The 17,862-nt window shown below is 36.7% G+C and overlaps 1 protein-coding gene across 2 annotated transcripts in view; it reads right to left on the reverse strand.

Annotated features, from left to right (window-relative positions):
• Positions 1-17,862, reverse strand: part of FSIP1 (fibrous sheath interacting protein 1) — an 81,888-nt gene that overhangs the window by 59,014 nt on the left and 5,012 nt on the right. For both annotated transcript variants that reach the window (XM_065686666.1, XM_065686667.1), the window contains 6 exons: positions 17,198-17,370; positions 16,180-16,264; positions 13,385-13,483; positions 10,131-10,231; positions 9,263-9,367; positions 4,251-4,415 (listed from right to left, as the gene is read on the reverse strand). In XM_065686666.1, the coding sequence (XP_065542738.1) occupies positions 4,251-4,415; positions 9,263-9,367; positions 10,131-10,231; positions 13,385-13,483; positions 16,180-16,264; positions 17,198-17,370 (728 nt within the window). The remainder of the gene's footprint in view (positions 1-4,250; positions 4,416-9,262; positions 9,368-10,130; positions 10,232-13,384; positions 13,484-16,179; positions 16,265-17,197; positions 17,371-17,862) is intronic.

Below are 17,862 nucleotides of genomic sequence, written 5' to 3' on the forward strand. Positions count from 1 at the left end.
TTTTCAGGTAGTTTTCCAGCTTTTCAAGCTGGTAACTTGACTCATCACACACAATCTTATATTTCATATTCTTCATCCTACCATTTTCCTGTCTCTTCCAGGATTACATTCAACTTCATATTTTTTAGGAAGGAACAAATTAAACAAGACAGAAGCATTTTTAAATATGTAATTAAGTTGGCACCAGAACAAAGAAACGCTTCAGAGAAAAATGCAGTTCTGATGAGAAACATTTCCATGTAAAAGAGAACATTAATCATGGAAAAGCATTCTGAATCCATCTGGGCTCATTGCACAAAAAGACAAATCTGTATGCTTCTCTGAAACAGCTCAGTGATGGTACTGCAGGATAATTGAAGCCAGTTGTTAAAGATTTCAGAGTCAGATTTCCCATACCCGGCCAAAGTATGTATCAGTGGCAGAGAGTAGCTCTCCCATTGAGCCAGTAGTGTTTGTGTTTTGAAAGTTGTATCTAATGCAATTCTTGGATGAAAAAAATAAAAAAATTAAAAAAATGTACCACTTTATGATATGCAACTTTACGCTAACTTTGTTTCAATTATGTCTAAAGTTCTAAATTAAAATACAAGTAAATTATTTGCACACTAACAATTGTTCCAAATGCTCCTTATCACCAATACATGATATCCTACTCAGATGAAACCCACATCTCATGGAAATCAGAAAGAATTTCAGCACTGATTTTTTGAAGAAAGATCAATGTCACTGAAATCAGTCTCCGACTGGAACTGAAAGACGTGTTCCAAATTAGATTGGTGTCCTTCAACAACTAGACTCACTGAAATTCTGTATGCTCCAGACTTTTTTTTTTTTTAAGCTTGGCACCTTAGTTTGAAAAACAAAACATGAAAAAAAATAAAAAAAAATAAGCTCCTAAGAAAGAAAGATTGCAGAGCATTCTAATTTGCATTCCATAGCATCTGTGCCAACATCTTTATCTAGCAATTAAGTTTACAGAATTTACCTCGCTTATCAGAGAAGTAGCAATACAATATAAACTGAAACCCTGAATAAAAGAAATTAACAGAAACTTACCTGAGACTTCAATAATACCAGATTATCGCTATCAGTTTTGAATACCACAGATCCCCAGTCTCACACAGATTTTTGTCTCTCACAGCATTTAGAGAATATGTGCAAGGATGAACAAATAGGGTAATTTGCTCTGTTACTAAATGTGTCCCAATTCTAACTGGTTTTACAGAGAAGAACAGCCTTCCAGTGCTGATAGCTAGTTTACTTCCGCATTTAGTTGCTATCGTCAGCTGAAGAAGCAATTGAAAATTTTGTCATTAAACACTTGAAATCAAACCCAACAAGGAGCAGACAACCAGAACTCTTACTGCTTTTGTATTGCATGTGACATTCACATTAACATATCACAAAGCAAGATCTTCTTCTGGCAAAAGTATCATTCAATTAAATTTCTTCAGGCCTATTCTAGGTAGGCAGCAGTTGCTTTTGATCAGGTTCCAAAGGCATTCAGTATAAAGAAATCTGATATTACTCTGTGACCCACCTATTATTTTAAATCAGAACTGATGTCTCAAGAATACCAAGATTTTTTAAAAGCAATACATTAAAACTTCCCATTTATAGCAGTATTAGGGAATATTGATACTGATAAACACCGCTGTCCTAAAAAGACCACAAGCAGCAACAAACTGTCATTTTTCATGCCTTTCAACAGGAAGCTCCCTAAACTCAAAGTAGTCACTAATTTTTCAGCTACTGCTGCTTCCTGATTTTTTTTAAAAAGCAATTATTAATTTAATTTGAAACAAAAGGTGTGGGGAATAAACTCGCATACATAAATTCAGAACTTGACTTGTTATTGCTATGTATGAAGAGTGATGTTTTACCTACCAAAACAAGAATAACCATAACCAAGAACATAGGACTAATAGGACTAAAGGCGAGACCTGGTATGAAGCTGCCACAGTAAGCAGTCAAGTGATAAGGTGATAAGGTGCACTGGAAGCCGCAGACTCAACCCTGTATGCAGGCGGTTCAGAACAGTGGTCGCTCGATATTGACCCAGGAGATGACAGTCTTGTTTGGAAACATCCTGAAGGACTAGCCTTTTTTCCAACCAGATTTGCCTATCCCACATCGCCCTTTTAGTCATCATCGCGCTTGTAGTAAGCATGGGTAAAGCCCTTCCCAAATCTTCGTTCACAAAGCCAAGCCATCAATCAATCAATCAAGCAGCCAAGTTCCTGAATGTTAAGACAACTATTTTTCACTTACCATGAAAAAAAAAATAATAAAAAAAGATTAAAAAAAAAAAGTTAGCAGCTGAAATTCTAGGTAAATATAAACAAATCCATTCATGTCACAGTGCCAGATGCAGATTGCTCTGACCAAATCAGGCTTCAGGAAGACCTTAACACTTACTTGCCTGAAGTCTGGATCACAGTGAAACTAAGGCAACCCTCTCCTCTGCTGAGAAGAGCAGCTCTGGACATGCAGGGAATGAAAGCACCTACAGGATTTTGTAGTCAACTAGGTAGGCATCTGACAACCAAGACACTTCTGGAACCGGATAGCTGCAGAGTCAGAAGGTTTGCTTCTGGATTTTGTTTTGCTGCATTTTCTTTAAATTAGTTTTGCATTTATACAATTAGTGTCCTTCTAAACCCAGTTTTAAATAACTAAAGCCTTTTACTCGCTTCACTTTATATTTTTGCTGTTTGGTTCTTTCTCTGAATTTATAAAACCACCTTTAAATAGTCCTGTTATTTGGTAGCTTTTATTGAAATTACTCATATGCTTATCTGAACAAAACAAACAAAAACAAGACAAAAAAAAAAAAAAGAAAAAGACAAATGGAATCCTGTAAGTGTTTTCCAGAACTACAGTGTCTGAGAGCCTTTTATATCCTGCAAAACAAAGTTGAAGGGCAGCTGCTTTTCACTAATGAAGGGTAATTTATACAATTAATTGTCTCTTTTCAGTTGTTTAGTACTGTTAAACAAGGTAATGCATTACTCTTCAGTAAGCATACACATAAATTCCATTCAAATACTTCTGAGCTTTTACCTGAAAAGGAAGCAACAACCACTTGGACAAACATTCCCAAACAGAGTATTCATTATTATAGGCAGTCAAACTACCCTCAAGCATAACAGTGAACACAAGCAATCATTGGCAAGCTCAGTTTCATGAACCTGAAGTTACTGAGTGACAATGGCATTTGTGCGAGTGATTACCAACTCTAGGGAGTCGCTATTTCACACATTAAATCCCAGTTCAGCATGATCAGCATCAAAATGTGACTCCTCTGGAACTGCTAGAGCAACAGAAAACACTGCTATGGATAAAACAAAACCTGAAGCTCGTAAAGAAATAAAAAAAAATGGCATTAAAAAAGTGACTTTATTAAAAAAAAATAAAATCAACAGGTATTTTAGCCATTCAAAGAGATATATCCCTTATACACTTGCAATTGAAAACATGGTTTTGACAACATACACTGTTTACAGAGCCTCTGATATACCTGTTCTGGTTATAAACTGTAAATTTTACAGAAGTAAATGAGATTTATGCAAATTAGTGCAAAATAGGAATTATGGTATTTTATTATATGCTCCATTATAACAGGGGCAACATTACCAGGGCACAGGATAAATTGGAGTTTTCTATGTACAAAATTCAAACAATCCTTTCCCAAGGCTAAGACCCCAAAGGTTCTTACTACTGCTGGTAAGGGAAAAAGACAAAGGCCATTACAAATAAGGGACACACAATTTCAATACATTTTCTAGTCTTTAATATTATCAGCGATTGCTTCATCTTTCAGATCACAAGTTAAGAAGCATGTTTGGAACCCTGAGGTAAGAAGAAACCTTATTCTAATTCCCAGAGATTAATTATCATGGGTAACATGTCACCATGCTGACAAAATCACTGAGGCCCTCATATAGGTAAAACCATCTGAGTTACCGATTCCTGCATATGAGCTATTATCTTGAAAGTATGGACTCGGCAAATGTTAAAAACAAGAGAGTCTTTGAATTATATACCAACTAAAAAAACTAACATATCATTTTTTGGTATGATTTCTATAGGTAAAGATTTCACTTCATTCTTTCACACTTATTTTGAGAACAAATAGAAGATACTAAAGAAAAATGCAAAAAATACAAATACAGACACATGCTGTATTTTCACTTACATCAGATCTCAACACACACTTCAAACTAGAAAACTGAAATTCTGTAACATACCTGATAAATCTGGCTTGGAAGTTTTAAGCAAGAGCTGGAAATAGCTGAAAAATCCCTATGAGATAATAGCACTTGAAGCTTAATGTCTATCTCCTTTAGGTGATGAAGTTCCATCAGGTCAGGTATGTACCCTTCTCCTGGTGCTTGCCAGCCAGATACATCTTCCTATCAAAAGATACAGAAAATATTTAATCATCACTCCCAAAGACTTGAAAGGCAGTTACACATCAAGTGTATTTATTTTTCAAATCAACCATACTAAGAATAAAAAATAAGTTTTCATCCATTTTAGCATATAGCTGAACCCTGCCAAATATTTAAGTACCTAGCACTCAAAAGCAGATATAGGCAGAACAATTACAGGCATACATTTTTTCACTTTTAAATATAACCAAGCAGCAAATTAAACTAGAATTAAAAATTAAATATGTTTAATTTTTAGAAAGCATGGGCATTTACATGCATTGTTCAAAAGTAATAGCAAAACAGACTCTGCTGTTTAGGTTTCACAAATATAAGTAAATAAGGTTGTGTAAAGTCCAAAGCCTGTGTCCTCACTAAATAGCCACTCAAAAGCCCTGAAATAAAACTGCTTAAAACCAAAGGTTTTGCCTCCATGACAGCTGGCTACAAAGCAATCAGACAGTTCCCAATTTCCCCATCTGTTCTTCTGAAGGTTATATGACTCCCTTGATCAAGTTATTGCACAGTCAAGAAAGGCATTTGGATAGCGAACACCTTTTTCTGCAGGATGCACCTCACTTTATAGCCTCTTAGCCAAGTTAGTTGAACCTTTAAAATAGTCTCACGTCATGCCATTCCTATCATAGCTCCCTTCCATAGAGGCAAACTTTTCCCTTGTTGCAGTTTCTGTGTTTGTTCAACATAGCAGTCTCAGCTTCCCTTTGAAGGAATAATTGCTTGACATGATCTAACTTGCATATAGATCATGCTGCCCACTGCTGCACAGCAAGCATCACTGTCTGATGCTCACATGAAAATCAACTTAGGAGTGCTGTGCTTCTTTGCAAAATAGTGTACAGGATAGAGATGAAGACAAAAGCATCTGGCAGATGTGGTTCCACCAGTCCTAAGATAGAAAACACAAAGAACATGCTGCTATCAGCTCACATTTTCCAATGCTAATATTGAAGTGGAGAAGCACAGCCCTCAGACTGCACTAGGACTGTTTTTAACATCATCCTGAATTATTTTTGTTACACCTTGCATCTCAGCACTCCTTGTCTGCACATTTATTCTGGAGACACCATATTACAGTTTAAATCCAAGGAACTGTACAGAGAGTTGACCATATAGTCAACTTGAGACATCAACTATATTTTGCTTCTAAAAAAGACAAATCCAAGTCAAAACCAGGCTTGGAATGAAATTGCAGACATTGATGCCATGGCAGAAACCACCTGGAGCCAAATCTCAAAATGAGGGTGTGAGATCCAATGCAAAACTTGCAATGTATCACCAAAGGAAACAGGCCATCCGCAGGAAAGCAAAGGAACTGCTCTGAGGTGAGTAGCTGCCACCTTTCTAGAGCCCCAGTATATTATCACAAGAAACACTGGGAGAGACAAAAACAGAGAGTTCTTTGACTGTTTGTGATTTATATCACTTTTTCCTCTTGATAACAGTTAACAGCTGACTAACAAATGAGTATATGTGCTCCTTCAATATATACAGTTGCATATTATGAATAAGCTTGGCCCCCCCAAAACAAATGAGCTCATGCTCACAAACAGATGCAGGTTCCCCACAGCAACCTGGCACTCCAATCTCATACTCAGGGAAGCAAGCCTGCACAACCATCATTCAGTGGGAAGGACATTAGTGGATTATATCTCTGTCCTGAGCACAAAGAAACACCGGGCAAGACCTTAGAAAGGCCAAGCAAGGATGTGGGATAGTATTGCTGGTTTCTTTTCGTTTTCCTAACAGAAGAGGGCCACCTTCACCTAAGACTTCAAATTCTGTCTTGCAAAGGATTCATGTCCACCACTCCTTTACACCTTCCAGATTAGTCCTCTGGCTATTCAAGCAGTAGTGTCCACAGAAAAGGAGGAAATACGAGCTTTCAATTATGACGCCACTGCTATGAGATCATCTCTTGTTCATCCCCTTTATCATAAAGTGTATTAGTTACGAAAAGAAAAAAAGAATACCCCAACACCTGTCACAAGTTACCTCCATACCAAGTAAAATTTAAAAGATAAAAGACAGAGTTATCTCTTCTGTGAAACAAAATCAGTTCTTCTAATGCTTTCTCACAAGTTACCTCCATACCAAGTAAAATTTAAAAGATAAAAGACAGAGTTATCTCTTCTGTGAAACAAAATCAGTTCTTCTAATGCTTTCTCATACAAGTATGACAACACAAGTAATAAGCCTGATTGGACATGACCTGACTCCAGAAGAGCCACACAGAAATATCTCTAGAAGCTTGCCAGCTTTGTGGAAGCATCTGTTCAGGAGAGACAGTGACCATCATAGGTAACCAATGTGGTACTACACTAGCATCATGTTAACCACCCCTAATCTGACATTGAAGGGCACAGTGCAAACACACAGAAATGACTCTACAGGACTTAGTCAAGCTGCACCTGGGCTCACTAGCTACAGCTCACTGCATCCCATGCCATCATATCCCAGTGCTCCAAGTAACCAAATTACTCTAGTAGTCACTTTACTCCAGAGTTAAATGGACTCACACATTCTCTTCTGTATTCGCAAGATAGCTTTGCTTGGAAAATAAGCTTCTGTCCTGCCAATGTTTCCTGTGCATTAACTCAGAACAATACTTTTATAACGGCACAGTCAGCGCTTATTACTGTGGAACATCTGAAACAAATTATACCCCTGTAGCTTTGAAAATTAGATTAGCATGAATATGTACTTCTAAAGTATTTTAAATACTCATAAAACACTTTCTTTTAAAAAGTGAGAAATACTGCTTGGATATTTGACATATTTAGTAGTCCAAGTCAAATCAAGTTGATTTAACCTGATCCACATTGCACTATACAGAGGAATTCATACAGCATAGCCAGATCTGCCTTGATTGATAACCTCCAAAACACTACTTTAGCCAGTGCGGTTGCACCAGTTTTTGAAAAGTTAGTATGAAATAAGATGAAAGTAGCCATCAGCTGGACAGTTACCTGGACCCGCTTGAAGCAGTCTAGATTACTCATTACCTGATAACTTCCTCATGATCTTTGTTATAGAGCAGCCACAGGAAATGTCTCACCCATAATAAAATTCAAATGTGAGACACAACAAATTCGTCTCCAGACTAGACACATTTAAGTAACTAAACCTTTCTTTTATTGTACTTTGGTTTTAGATTTAGGAGCTGTTTTCTTTGAAGAGATGATCTAGTACAGACTAGACTAACTCACAAATCACCATTCCCATTCTTGTCCATTGCTCAAGAACATAAAGCAACATATATCCTGTGATTTATTTAATATCTGATATAAATAGTAAAATCTCTATAGTTTTATTTCCTCACATTGAAACATGTCCTTGATCAGGAAAGAACAGCCACAATGCTCTCCCTACGGTTTCTTCCTATTCGACTGGATGAAGTACTGTTACAGCTGAACAGTCTGTCACCCTTAAGCAGGATTCTAATGCCAATCCTGCTGTAAGCAGATCTAATAGAATACCTTGAATCTTTTCCAAATGCACAGACAAAAGATTAACTAAATTATGATCCAGTGAGCTTTAACTTCATTCTTTTAATAAGCAACAAATTCAAAAGTACAATAAAAATCAACTCTCCTAACCAGTAGGTAAACATTAGGCCAAAGAGCCTTCCACTGTATTGTTTTGAGTGCTAAACTATGTCAGCTAAACCAAATACCTGTGCAGCATGGCTGATGAGTATTTTACACAGATAAGTAAGCCAACCTGCAACCTCAGCTTTCATGTCCAAAATAAATAAATAAGTTTTCTGTGTAAAGTGAGTGAACAAATATCAGGACAACAGGAAGATTGGTGTAATTTTACAGAAGTTTTTCATCTCGTGAGCATAAGCACTTAGTGTGGCTGATAGTTTTAAACCTTTACATACCAATGATTAGCAAAGGTTATGTTTCTGTGCTTCTACATTATCTTACTAACTGTGAATGAATAGTTACTGTTAAACTACTGCACATTATATAATCTTAGTCATTTGACCACCAGGTTTTCCTGACTTATACAGACTCCTTAACTTTATTTGACCCACAAAGCTCTGAAAATGACAAAACACAGTGTGTATTTACTAGTTCCCCTAGAGTAAAGGGAAAAGTTTTGGAGTATAGAGTGAATGAGTTTCAACCTAGAAATCACACTGAAGTTGGGTAAATTACAGATTTGTTTAATGTTGTGAACCATGGGTAGGTTAGTTGTCAATTTCCATTCAGATTTTTTCTACCCAAATTTTATCTTCCCATCCTGACAGCCTTATGATTACTTCTGTGAAACACAGAGCACCAACCACTCCTTCATTGTGACATTCCCCTCAAAGTAGTATCAGATAAAGGGCATCTCCTAGTAACTACAAGATCAAAAGACTATTTGCACAGACTCTCCTAGAAGCAGTAACTGGTGGGACAATCAAACACTTTTTTACCCTGAAGAGTTTCTCTGAAATGGTTGCTGACCCTTTTACCTGAAACTACAGCACTACCCACTCAGATTGATAGGCCATAACTTCACATTTTATCTGGAGAAAATAGGTCATCTTTCTCACTAAGTGTCCTTCTGAGGCTCCTTACATCCATGTCTAACTTCCATGTTCTGTTGCTTTTCTGAGGCCAGGCATGTCCAAATACTAGTAAAATTAACAAAGAAGACAATGAAAATTCATCCTTGAAAACAAAAGAGTAATTGGATTTGTTCCGCTTTTGTCTCATACCTCAGTGATTTACTTCATGGTAGGAATAAAACCAATTCAAATTTAGATTTACCATAAAAATAAGCCAAATAAAGCAGGACTGTACAAATTCTCATACCTCAGGACCTTGTAATTCAATTCCATCTTCTATATCTTTCAGTAGTTCAGTTAGCCTTTTTCTTTCTTCCTCAAGCATGGAATGGTTTCCTGAATCCTTTGCTAGCTGAAATATTAAAAATAAACAAACAACCCCCCCCAAAAAAAAACTTTAGAAGTCCATTAGCTCACACAGCACCAAAACAAAGTGTTTAAACTCCATTAAATTAACATCCAAATCGTGCCTATTCCCATAATAAAAATTATCACTCTGACAGAAAAACCTAGATACCTACATAAAAACTGATAATCTTATAGTAGTTTTTGACATAGCAAAGGGGTGGATATTTTTTACTAGATGAGAAATTATCACAGCTACTAGATCTTCATAGGAAGAAAAAAAAGCATGAAAAATCAAGGCATCTATTTTCTGACAGAAAGAAGTCTTCTGTAAATAGCAGTTCCATGCAAGCTATATATCAGCAACCTGCATACCTATTCCTTATCTATGCCTAGGAACATCCTCCTTGAACTTAATAGCAAATGCACTTAACGAAAGTCTTAGGAAATAGTTGCCCTCAAAGCTAGCAATGTCGAGGCACAAACAGAACAATTCAGTCTCAAATACTCTTTAGCAAATACATAGAAGCAGTATTATCTCCACCAACATGAGCATCCAAGATGAGAACTACCTTATAGAACACTCTGCCATAAACAACACTTTTTAATAGCAAGATTTTTTCATTTATGCCTAATTAGCTTTTAATGTTCCTGACTCAAAATAAAAACAAAAAAACCCCACAAGAACAAAAAACTGGTTCCAGAAGTATTTACACAACATTTTTAGTTAACATTTAACAAAATGTTAATGATTTTGTGTTAATGCTTACCTCTATGTTCTTTTTAATGAAATCCTTATTATTTTTATTTTTGATGTGCATTTTTTCTGGTTCATTATGAAATTCATTTGTTTCTAATTCACTTGGATAATCTGAAGTTTGAGGAAGAGAAGTTGCTGTGTTATAATTCCTTTTCTGATTCAACAAGAGCTGTAATAACAGCAATCTCATTAAATCTTTAACAAACGAAGTGGATAAACAAACTTTTTATATACTGTTTTCATTCTTTATATAAACAATATTGCTAATTTAAAACATAATTATTGTGAAAATCTAATCTTATTTTAGCTTTTATTATATGAGATCATTCAAAGTTGCCAAGGCTAAAATACTTCGGATTTCAAACCTCAAATATGTTAAACATGGTGGCTTTAAAAGCCACGGCATTCTTTCGAACCCTATCATTGTTTTAGTTTTATCATCCGTATGAAACCAGACAATAATTTTTTTGAAAACCACAGAAATATTTGGAGACATATCAAGTACATTTTTAAAATAAAACAGCTGAAGAACAGATGATATAGTTGATATTATAATACAGCTTATAAAACAAATTTTGTTTAAAAATAAACTTGTTATAGACTTATAAAGCTATTACAGCCACAATATTCTGACAACATCATATGCATGGTTCTTTACAACAACAGGGTACTATCCATCACAAAAATATCCTGTTTTTCAGAGACTTACCAGTTTTAAAACAGCAATTCCTTTAGACAGCAAATATTTATCACATTAAATAACCATTCTAAGCAAATATAACCAACTTCCATGTCTCCAAAACTGCTTCAAAAGTAGGCATGATACATTTTTGCTTTTCTGGGAAGTAGATATTTGAAAAAGGGATGTGCTATTCGTCTACAAAACCCCCAAATTAAGATGTTTGATTAATAGAAGATAGGCTATGGAAATTTACATGGAAGTAACTCTTGTTCAGAGTGAGTCGACTGCAAGCAAACTCCCAAAGGTATGAAATAAATTCCATGCATCCTTTTTACACACTATGGACACAATGGGTTTCAGAAGCCACTGCTGTTCTGAATAGAATCATAGAATAGTTAGGGTTGGAAAGGACCTCAAGATCATCTAGTTCCAACCCCCCCGCCATGGACAGGGACACCTCACACTAAACCATCCCACGCAAGGCTTCATCCAACCTGGTCTTGAACAGTCCAGGGATGGAGCACTCACAACCTCCCTGGGCAACCCATTCCAATGTCTCACCACCCTCACAGGAAAGAATTTCCTCCTTATATCCAATCTAAACTTCCCCTGTTTAAGTTTTAACCCGTTACCCCTTGTCCTGTCACTACAGTCCCTAATGAAGAGTCCCTCCCCAGCATCCCTATAGGCCCCCTTCAGATACTGGAAAGCTGCTATTAGGTCCCCACGCAGCCTTCTCTTCTCCAGGCTGAACAGCCCCAACTTTCTCAGCCTATCTTCATACAGGAGGTGCTCCAGTCCCCTGATCATCCTCGTGGCCCTCCTCTGGACTTGTTCCAACAGTTCCATGTCCTTTTTATGTTGAGGACACCAGAACTGCACACAATATTCCAGGTGAGGTCAGAGTAGAGGGGCAGGATCACCTCCTTCGACCTGCTGGTCACGCTCCTTTTGATGCAGCCCAGCATACGGTTGGTTTTCTGGGCTGCAAGTGCACACTGAAGCTGACTCATGTTAAGTTTCTCATAGACCAACACCCCCAAGTCCTCCTCCACAGGGCTGCTCTGAATCTCTTCTTTGCCCAATCTGTAGCTGTGCCTGGGATTGCTCTGACCCAGGGGCAGGACCTTGCACTTGGCATGGTTAAACTTCATAAGGTTGGCACCTGCCCACCTCACAGGCGTATCAAGGTCCCTCTGGATGGCATCCCTTCCCTCCAGTGTATCAACTGAACCACACAGCTTGGTGTCACCAGCAAACTTGCTGAGGGCGCACTCAATCCCACTGTCCATGTCAGCGAAGAAGATGTTGAACAAAACCAGTCTCAACACCGATCCCTGAGGGACACCACTCGTTACTGGTCTCCAGCCGGACATTGAGCCATTGACCACAACTCTTCGTGTGCGGCCATCCAGCCAGCTCTTTATCCACCGAGTGGTCCATCCATCAAATTGACATCTCTCCAATTTAGAGAGAAGGATGTCATGCGGGACAGGGTCAAACACTTTGCACAAGTCCAGGTAGATGACGTCAACTGCTCTACCCCTGTCCATCAGTTCTGTAGCCCCATCATAGAAGGCCACCAAATTGGTCAGGCAGGATTTCCCCTTAGTGAAGCCATGCTGGCAGTCACCAAGCACCTTCTTGTTTTTCGTGTGCGTTAGCATGCCTTCCAGGAGAATGTGCTCCAAGATTTTACCAGGCACAGAGGTGAGACTGACTGGTCAGTAATTCCCTGGGTCTTCCATTTTCCCCTTCTTGAAAATGGGGGTTATATTTCCCTTTTTCCAGTCATCTGGCTGACTGCCATGATTTTTCAAATATGATGGCCAGTGGCTTAGCAACTTCATTTGCCAGCTCCTTCAGGACCCGCAGATGGATTTCACCAGGTCCTATGGACTTGTGTATGTTCAGGTTTTTAAGATGGTCTCGAACCAGATCCTCTCCTACAGTGGGCCCAACGTCTTCATTCTCACAGTTCCTGCATCTGCCTTCCAAGACTTGGGTGGTATGATCAGAGCATTTGCCAGTGAAGACCGAGGCAAAGAAGTCATTAAGAACCTCAGTCTTCTCCAAATCCAGGGTAGCCAGTTCTCCTGATAGCTTCCGTAGAGGGCCAAAATTGTCCCTAGTCTGTCTTTTATTTGCAATGTAATTACAGAATCCCTTCCTGTTATCTTTCAGATCCCTAGCCAAGTTTAATTCTAACCGGGCCTTAGCTTTCCTAACCTGCTCCCTAGCTTCCCGGACAACATCCTTGCATTCTTCCCAGGCCGCCCGTCCTTGCTTCCACCCGTTACATACCTCATCATTTTGCAATGAAAGAAAAAGTTTTATAAACCTGGATTTAAAAATTTTTTCTTTGCATATTGAGCAAAATGTTTTAGATGAAGTCACAACCAAAATTATTGTCATTTGTAAAAAAAAAAAAAAAATTAAAAAAAAAAAAATGTCGCCAGTCCACTTAGCAATCTTGCTTTTTCTGATTTTATTGGCCTAGTCACAAAGGACAAGTCCTCACTACCCACCCATTGTACATGCTTTTTTTGCCACACACAAACTATATAATTAATAAAGCTTACCCTGATTACGTTGGGGTTTATGGCTATCATAACCTTCTGGATTAATTTGTGTGTAAAATACTGAAGTACGTCTTTCTTCTTCCTTGGCACAACAGGGACCTGCAAGGAATTTTTTCAGAACAATTTAAATTGTATTTGAAGAAGATCTATTTTCATGTGCCGTATAAGATCTCACATATGAAAGTCAAAGAAATTTACTTGGGTAAATTACACAGCCACCATATTTCTCAAGAAATACAGAAGGGGAAAAAAAAACCAAACAAACATCTAAGTTGAGGTGTCTGTCATGCATTATTACACTGTTTCCTATGTCTGGTTTTGGGGTTTTTTAAACTACTGCCCACACAGGACAAAAAAAGTACATTCTAGAAGATACAGCTCAAGGCCCCAAAGTTCAAAAGCCTCTGCAGACACAATGTGGTAATTTAGAATTTGGAATGAGAAAAAAGTATCCAGGTTTTCACAGCTGATGTCTGCCTGTGCATGAATTGTTAGACTTCTAAGTGGCTTTAGTCAAGGGTATAGTCTAGGAAAAAAAAAAAAAAAAACAAAACCAAAACCAAACTGTTCAGACATCCTAGCATGCAGAAGTTGTTTCACTTACTCAAAGAAAAAATTCAGTCGTGATATTGACACATATTAATTGGAAGTGAAAAATAGAGCATTAACTTGGAGTCTATACACTTCGCACTTACAGCAAAGCACTTGTATTGCAAATAAACATATATTTCACATATGGAAAGAACAACCAACATCCTGTAATAACAGAGTTTAATGGACTCAACTGGAAGTATGATTTTGTTGCGCAGAGCACAGGGAAATTAATTTAAGACTATTTAATTAACTCCTGATTTAATTTTCTGCCATGAGTGTGTCAGAGGGGTTTTTGCACTTGAGGGGCTGGGACACGAGTTATTAATGATTTTGTACGCAGAACTTGTGTTTGATTTCACAGTCACATTAAAAGCTATAATTAAACAGCTCCCCTATATAATGTATTTAATAGGGCTCTTTATCAAATTCAAGCTCTGAAAGCCAAAATATATAAATTGTATTCTATTTCAGTATCACCCAAAGCAGCTATGTGGGCATTTATTTAAATGAATAAATAAATAAACAAGACCTGAAAAGTAAGGCACCAGCATGACATAGAAAATTCAAGATAAAGATCAAGCTGGAGTATAAATATAAATCTGAACTATGCAGAGTTTTCTCAGTAGGGTACACTGGAACCCATATGATGCACATGATCTCTACAGCAAGGCGTTACCTTTGAAATAATAGGGGAATTAAAGTATGGAATTCATTAACAACCATATAGTCTTGCTTGCCTACTGTTTTTTACTATATCCTGACATCTACTGGAGGCTTTTTCAATATCTCTTATATCAAATTCTGTGTTCTTCCCTAATAATCCAAACTTTGGCATAAGAATAAAAGCAGGTTATGTTATAATAATAAGCTTTGCTGAAGTGTTTTACCCACAAATTGCTACCCTCATTATGCACATATTTCCAACATTCAAGCTGAGATTTTTGATCAGCAATAATCATTTAGATCTCAAATATTTGTTCTCTCCCCAAAAAGAGAAAAAGACAGGATGCACCGCAATTCTGTTTCCTTTCAGCAAGAAACCTTTTCAATCATGGTATATAGGTGCAGGACAGGATGTGAAATGTTTGTACAACTGACACACCTCTAAGAACTACAGCACCAAGACAGAGTATTCAAACAGCAATTTTTCCTAAACCCACTCTTGAGCAATTTTGATGTGGTATGTTCTTGACAAGTTGAGTCTGATTGTGTTCTCCCTGCCCAACCAAGACATTGAGAACAGAATGCCTACAGTTTGTTCCAGTTTCTCCCTCAGTAAAGTCCGGCCACAGAAAGAAAAACGACATTTTAAAATACCCAATATTTTCTTTTTTCAGGTCCCTGTGAGCAGGCACATCCTCTTTGCATTCTTGGAAAAAAAAAAAATACTGATACTTCAGAACATGTTTCAACTACTTACTTCAGAACTCCAACAGAAACCGCGTCCTTCTGATTCAGCAGAAAAAAAACCATGCCTAAACAGTTTCTTAACTTTTCTTTCCATATTCTACCTACAGTTTTACATTATTGATATTCGCTGCAATTTTGAGCCTAATCAGTCTTTTTTGTTATATTCCGCATTTCTGTTTCATTAACTACTTGTTTACTTTTTCTAGTAAAGAACTCAATCCTTCATTAGTCACTTGTCTACTTTTAATGCAGCTACAGAATTCAGCAGTTTAAATGCTACTTGAGATGGAAGTGATTTTTACTAAAAAACTAAAATGCAAAAGTTCATTCTTATCAGTGTGCTCACTTCCACTTTGAATATTTTTGTCTTTATTGTCACATCATAATGAAGCTCAGAAATTATCTTAACAGACTTCTTGGTCTTTTCTCCTTGAGAATATTCTCCCAGCATATCTTTAACATAGCTCCAATTTCTAAAACTGACATCTATCCTAGATTTTTTTCCCTAGAATTTTCAGGGAAAAGCCAATTAAAAAAAAAAAAAAAAAAAAAAGCTAAGATCAAGCTTCATACATAGTTTCCTTTAAAAAAATAACCCTGATGCTAAAGTACAACATCTACATTTGTGATAATGCAAAAACTATCACATTTAATTTTTGATATATTCCCTCGATGTATGCAAATATTATTTTATTGCAAAGGTTTGAAAGCCTTATTTTTATAGTATCAAAAAAAATTAACCAAAATACAGGGTAATTATAACAGGGCATTTTCTTCTCCTTTTTACTTACCAGCTGTATCCTGCCATGGTGCGATCAAAGCTAAAAAAAGTTTTGTGTTTTCTGTCTCTTCATGGCTTTCAGTGGTTCTGATAGACTATTCAAAAGAAATAAAGAAATAAAACATAAATTTACAGATATATTTACATAAAAAAATACTTGAAGGCAAAATACATTCTCAGGTCTCATGAACTTCAGACCCTATTAAAAATTCGTTGTTCTATGGCAACATTTACTGACTATTTTATTTACTTCTTAAGACTATCAGCCTCTCACAGTATCTCATGAAGTTATGATAAAGGCACGGTAGAATTTTAAAGCCTCATATGTTGTCTTGTATATGGAGACACATTTTATAATACGAAAGTTCAGTAATTTATACATGGCTTTGAATCCAAACCCATTGAAATTATGAGATGAAGTCAAACCAACTGCAATTATGTCCTTTTTGCAACTGACATTTGTATTCATGCAAATTATACAATACTTAACCACAGAGGAAATACTAACTCATATGTTTCAAGGCTTAAATTGACATCCAACTGCTAGAGACCAGGACAGGAATAATGTGAAGTAATTTACGCTGTATGGTTCTTACACCTTGTGCAGGAGGCATCTCTTTTTTTCAGTAACAGACAATACTGAAATAGAGGGGCCTAAGAAAAATCATACTAGAGTAGAATAAACACTTTTAAGTCTGGGTTCACAAACATTACACACTACCATACCTGCAACTACTGAGCTCAAGCGTAAAACTATACTATTAAACCACACCTAGATAGCTGTATGTTTGGCTTCTGGTCATATCAGTTTTACCATAGCCTTCTTTCAAAGCCTGTTGGCAATATACATTAAGACCTATTCAAAGTTACTTTTTAAGATCTATTTCTTCACTTTACACATACAACCGTGAGTTATTTAATAAAACAATGTCTATGAAACATAATTGTTAGACACTACTTTAAGATACAAAACTATCTTACTTTTTCTTAAGTACAAACTATTTACAAAATAAGCAGAACATTCTAACCTGAAGCTCTTCCCAGAGCTTTGCCCTCATTTCTTTGCCTTGTTTTTTAATTGCTCTCTCCTTAAAATGTTTTTTTGCCAGTATTGTGTCAAGTTTATTCATTTTCTTTATAGCTGCTTGAATCTGAGGATCTACATCTGTTTCTTCAGAATATTCCAAGTTGGAAGAATTTGCTGTAGAATGCATTTTAAATTAATTTTAGCTTGAAGCATTTCAATTTTTTAAAAAACTCAGGAAAAAAATATAGCAGTACAAGTTGTTTGATAACAACCATAGACAAGAGTAAAATTACTCTCAAGCACATATGTCATGCTTGTTTCTAAATCTGTTCATAGCAGGGAAAAATATAGAAGTCTTTGTAATAGAACACTGAATCACACTCTGAACTTTAGCAGCTGGGTATAGGGGGAAGGGAGAAAGAGCCCCCTGCATTTTGAGCAAGTGATTTGATTCAAATTTATAATAGAAGAGTGACATCTCCACAGGAGCAGCAAGAACCACAGAAAAAATAAGCTTAAAAATCAAAATTAATTTCCTCAGCCTCACTAGTAGAATACACAATGAATTATCATTCATTAAAATCAATAATTCTGGGGTTAAGACAGACTCTGTAATATCTCTACTTTTAAATGTTATAGAAGTTTCAGTCTTGAGTTATATCTCAG

Source organism: Lathamus discolor, chromosome 6 (genome assembly GCF_037157495.1).
Source record: "Lathamus discolor isolate bLatDis1 chromosome 6, bLatDis1.hap1, whole genome shotgun sequence".
NCBI classification, from domain to species: Eukaryota; Metazoa; Chordata; class Aves; order Psittaciformes; family Psittacidae; genus Lathamus; species Lathamus discolor.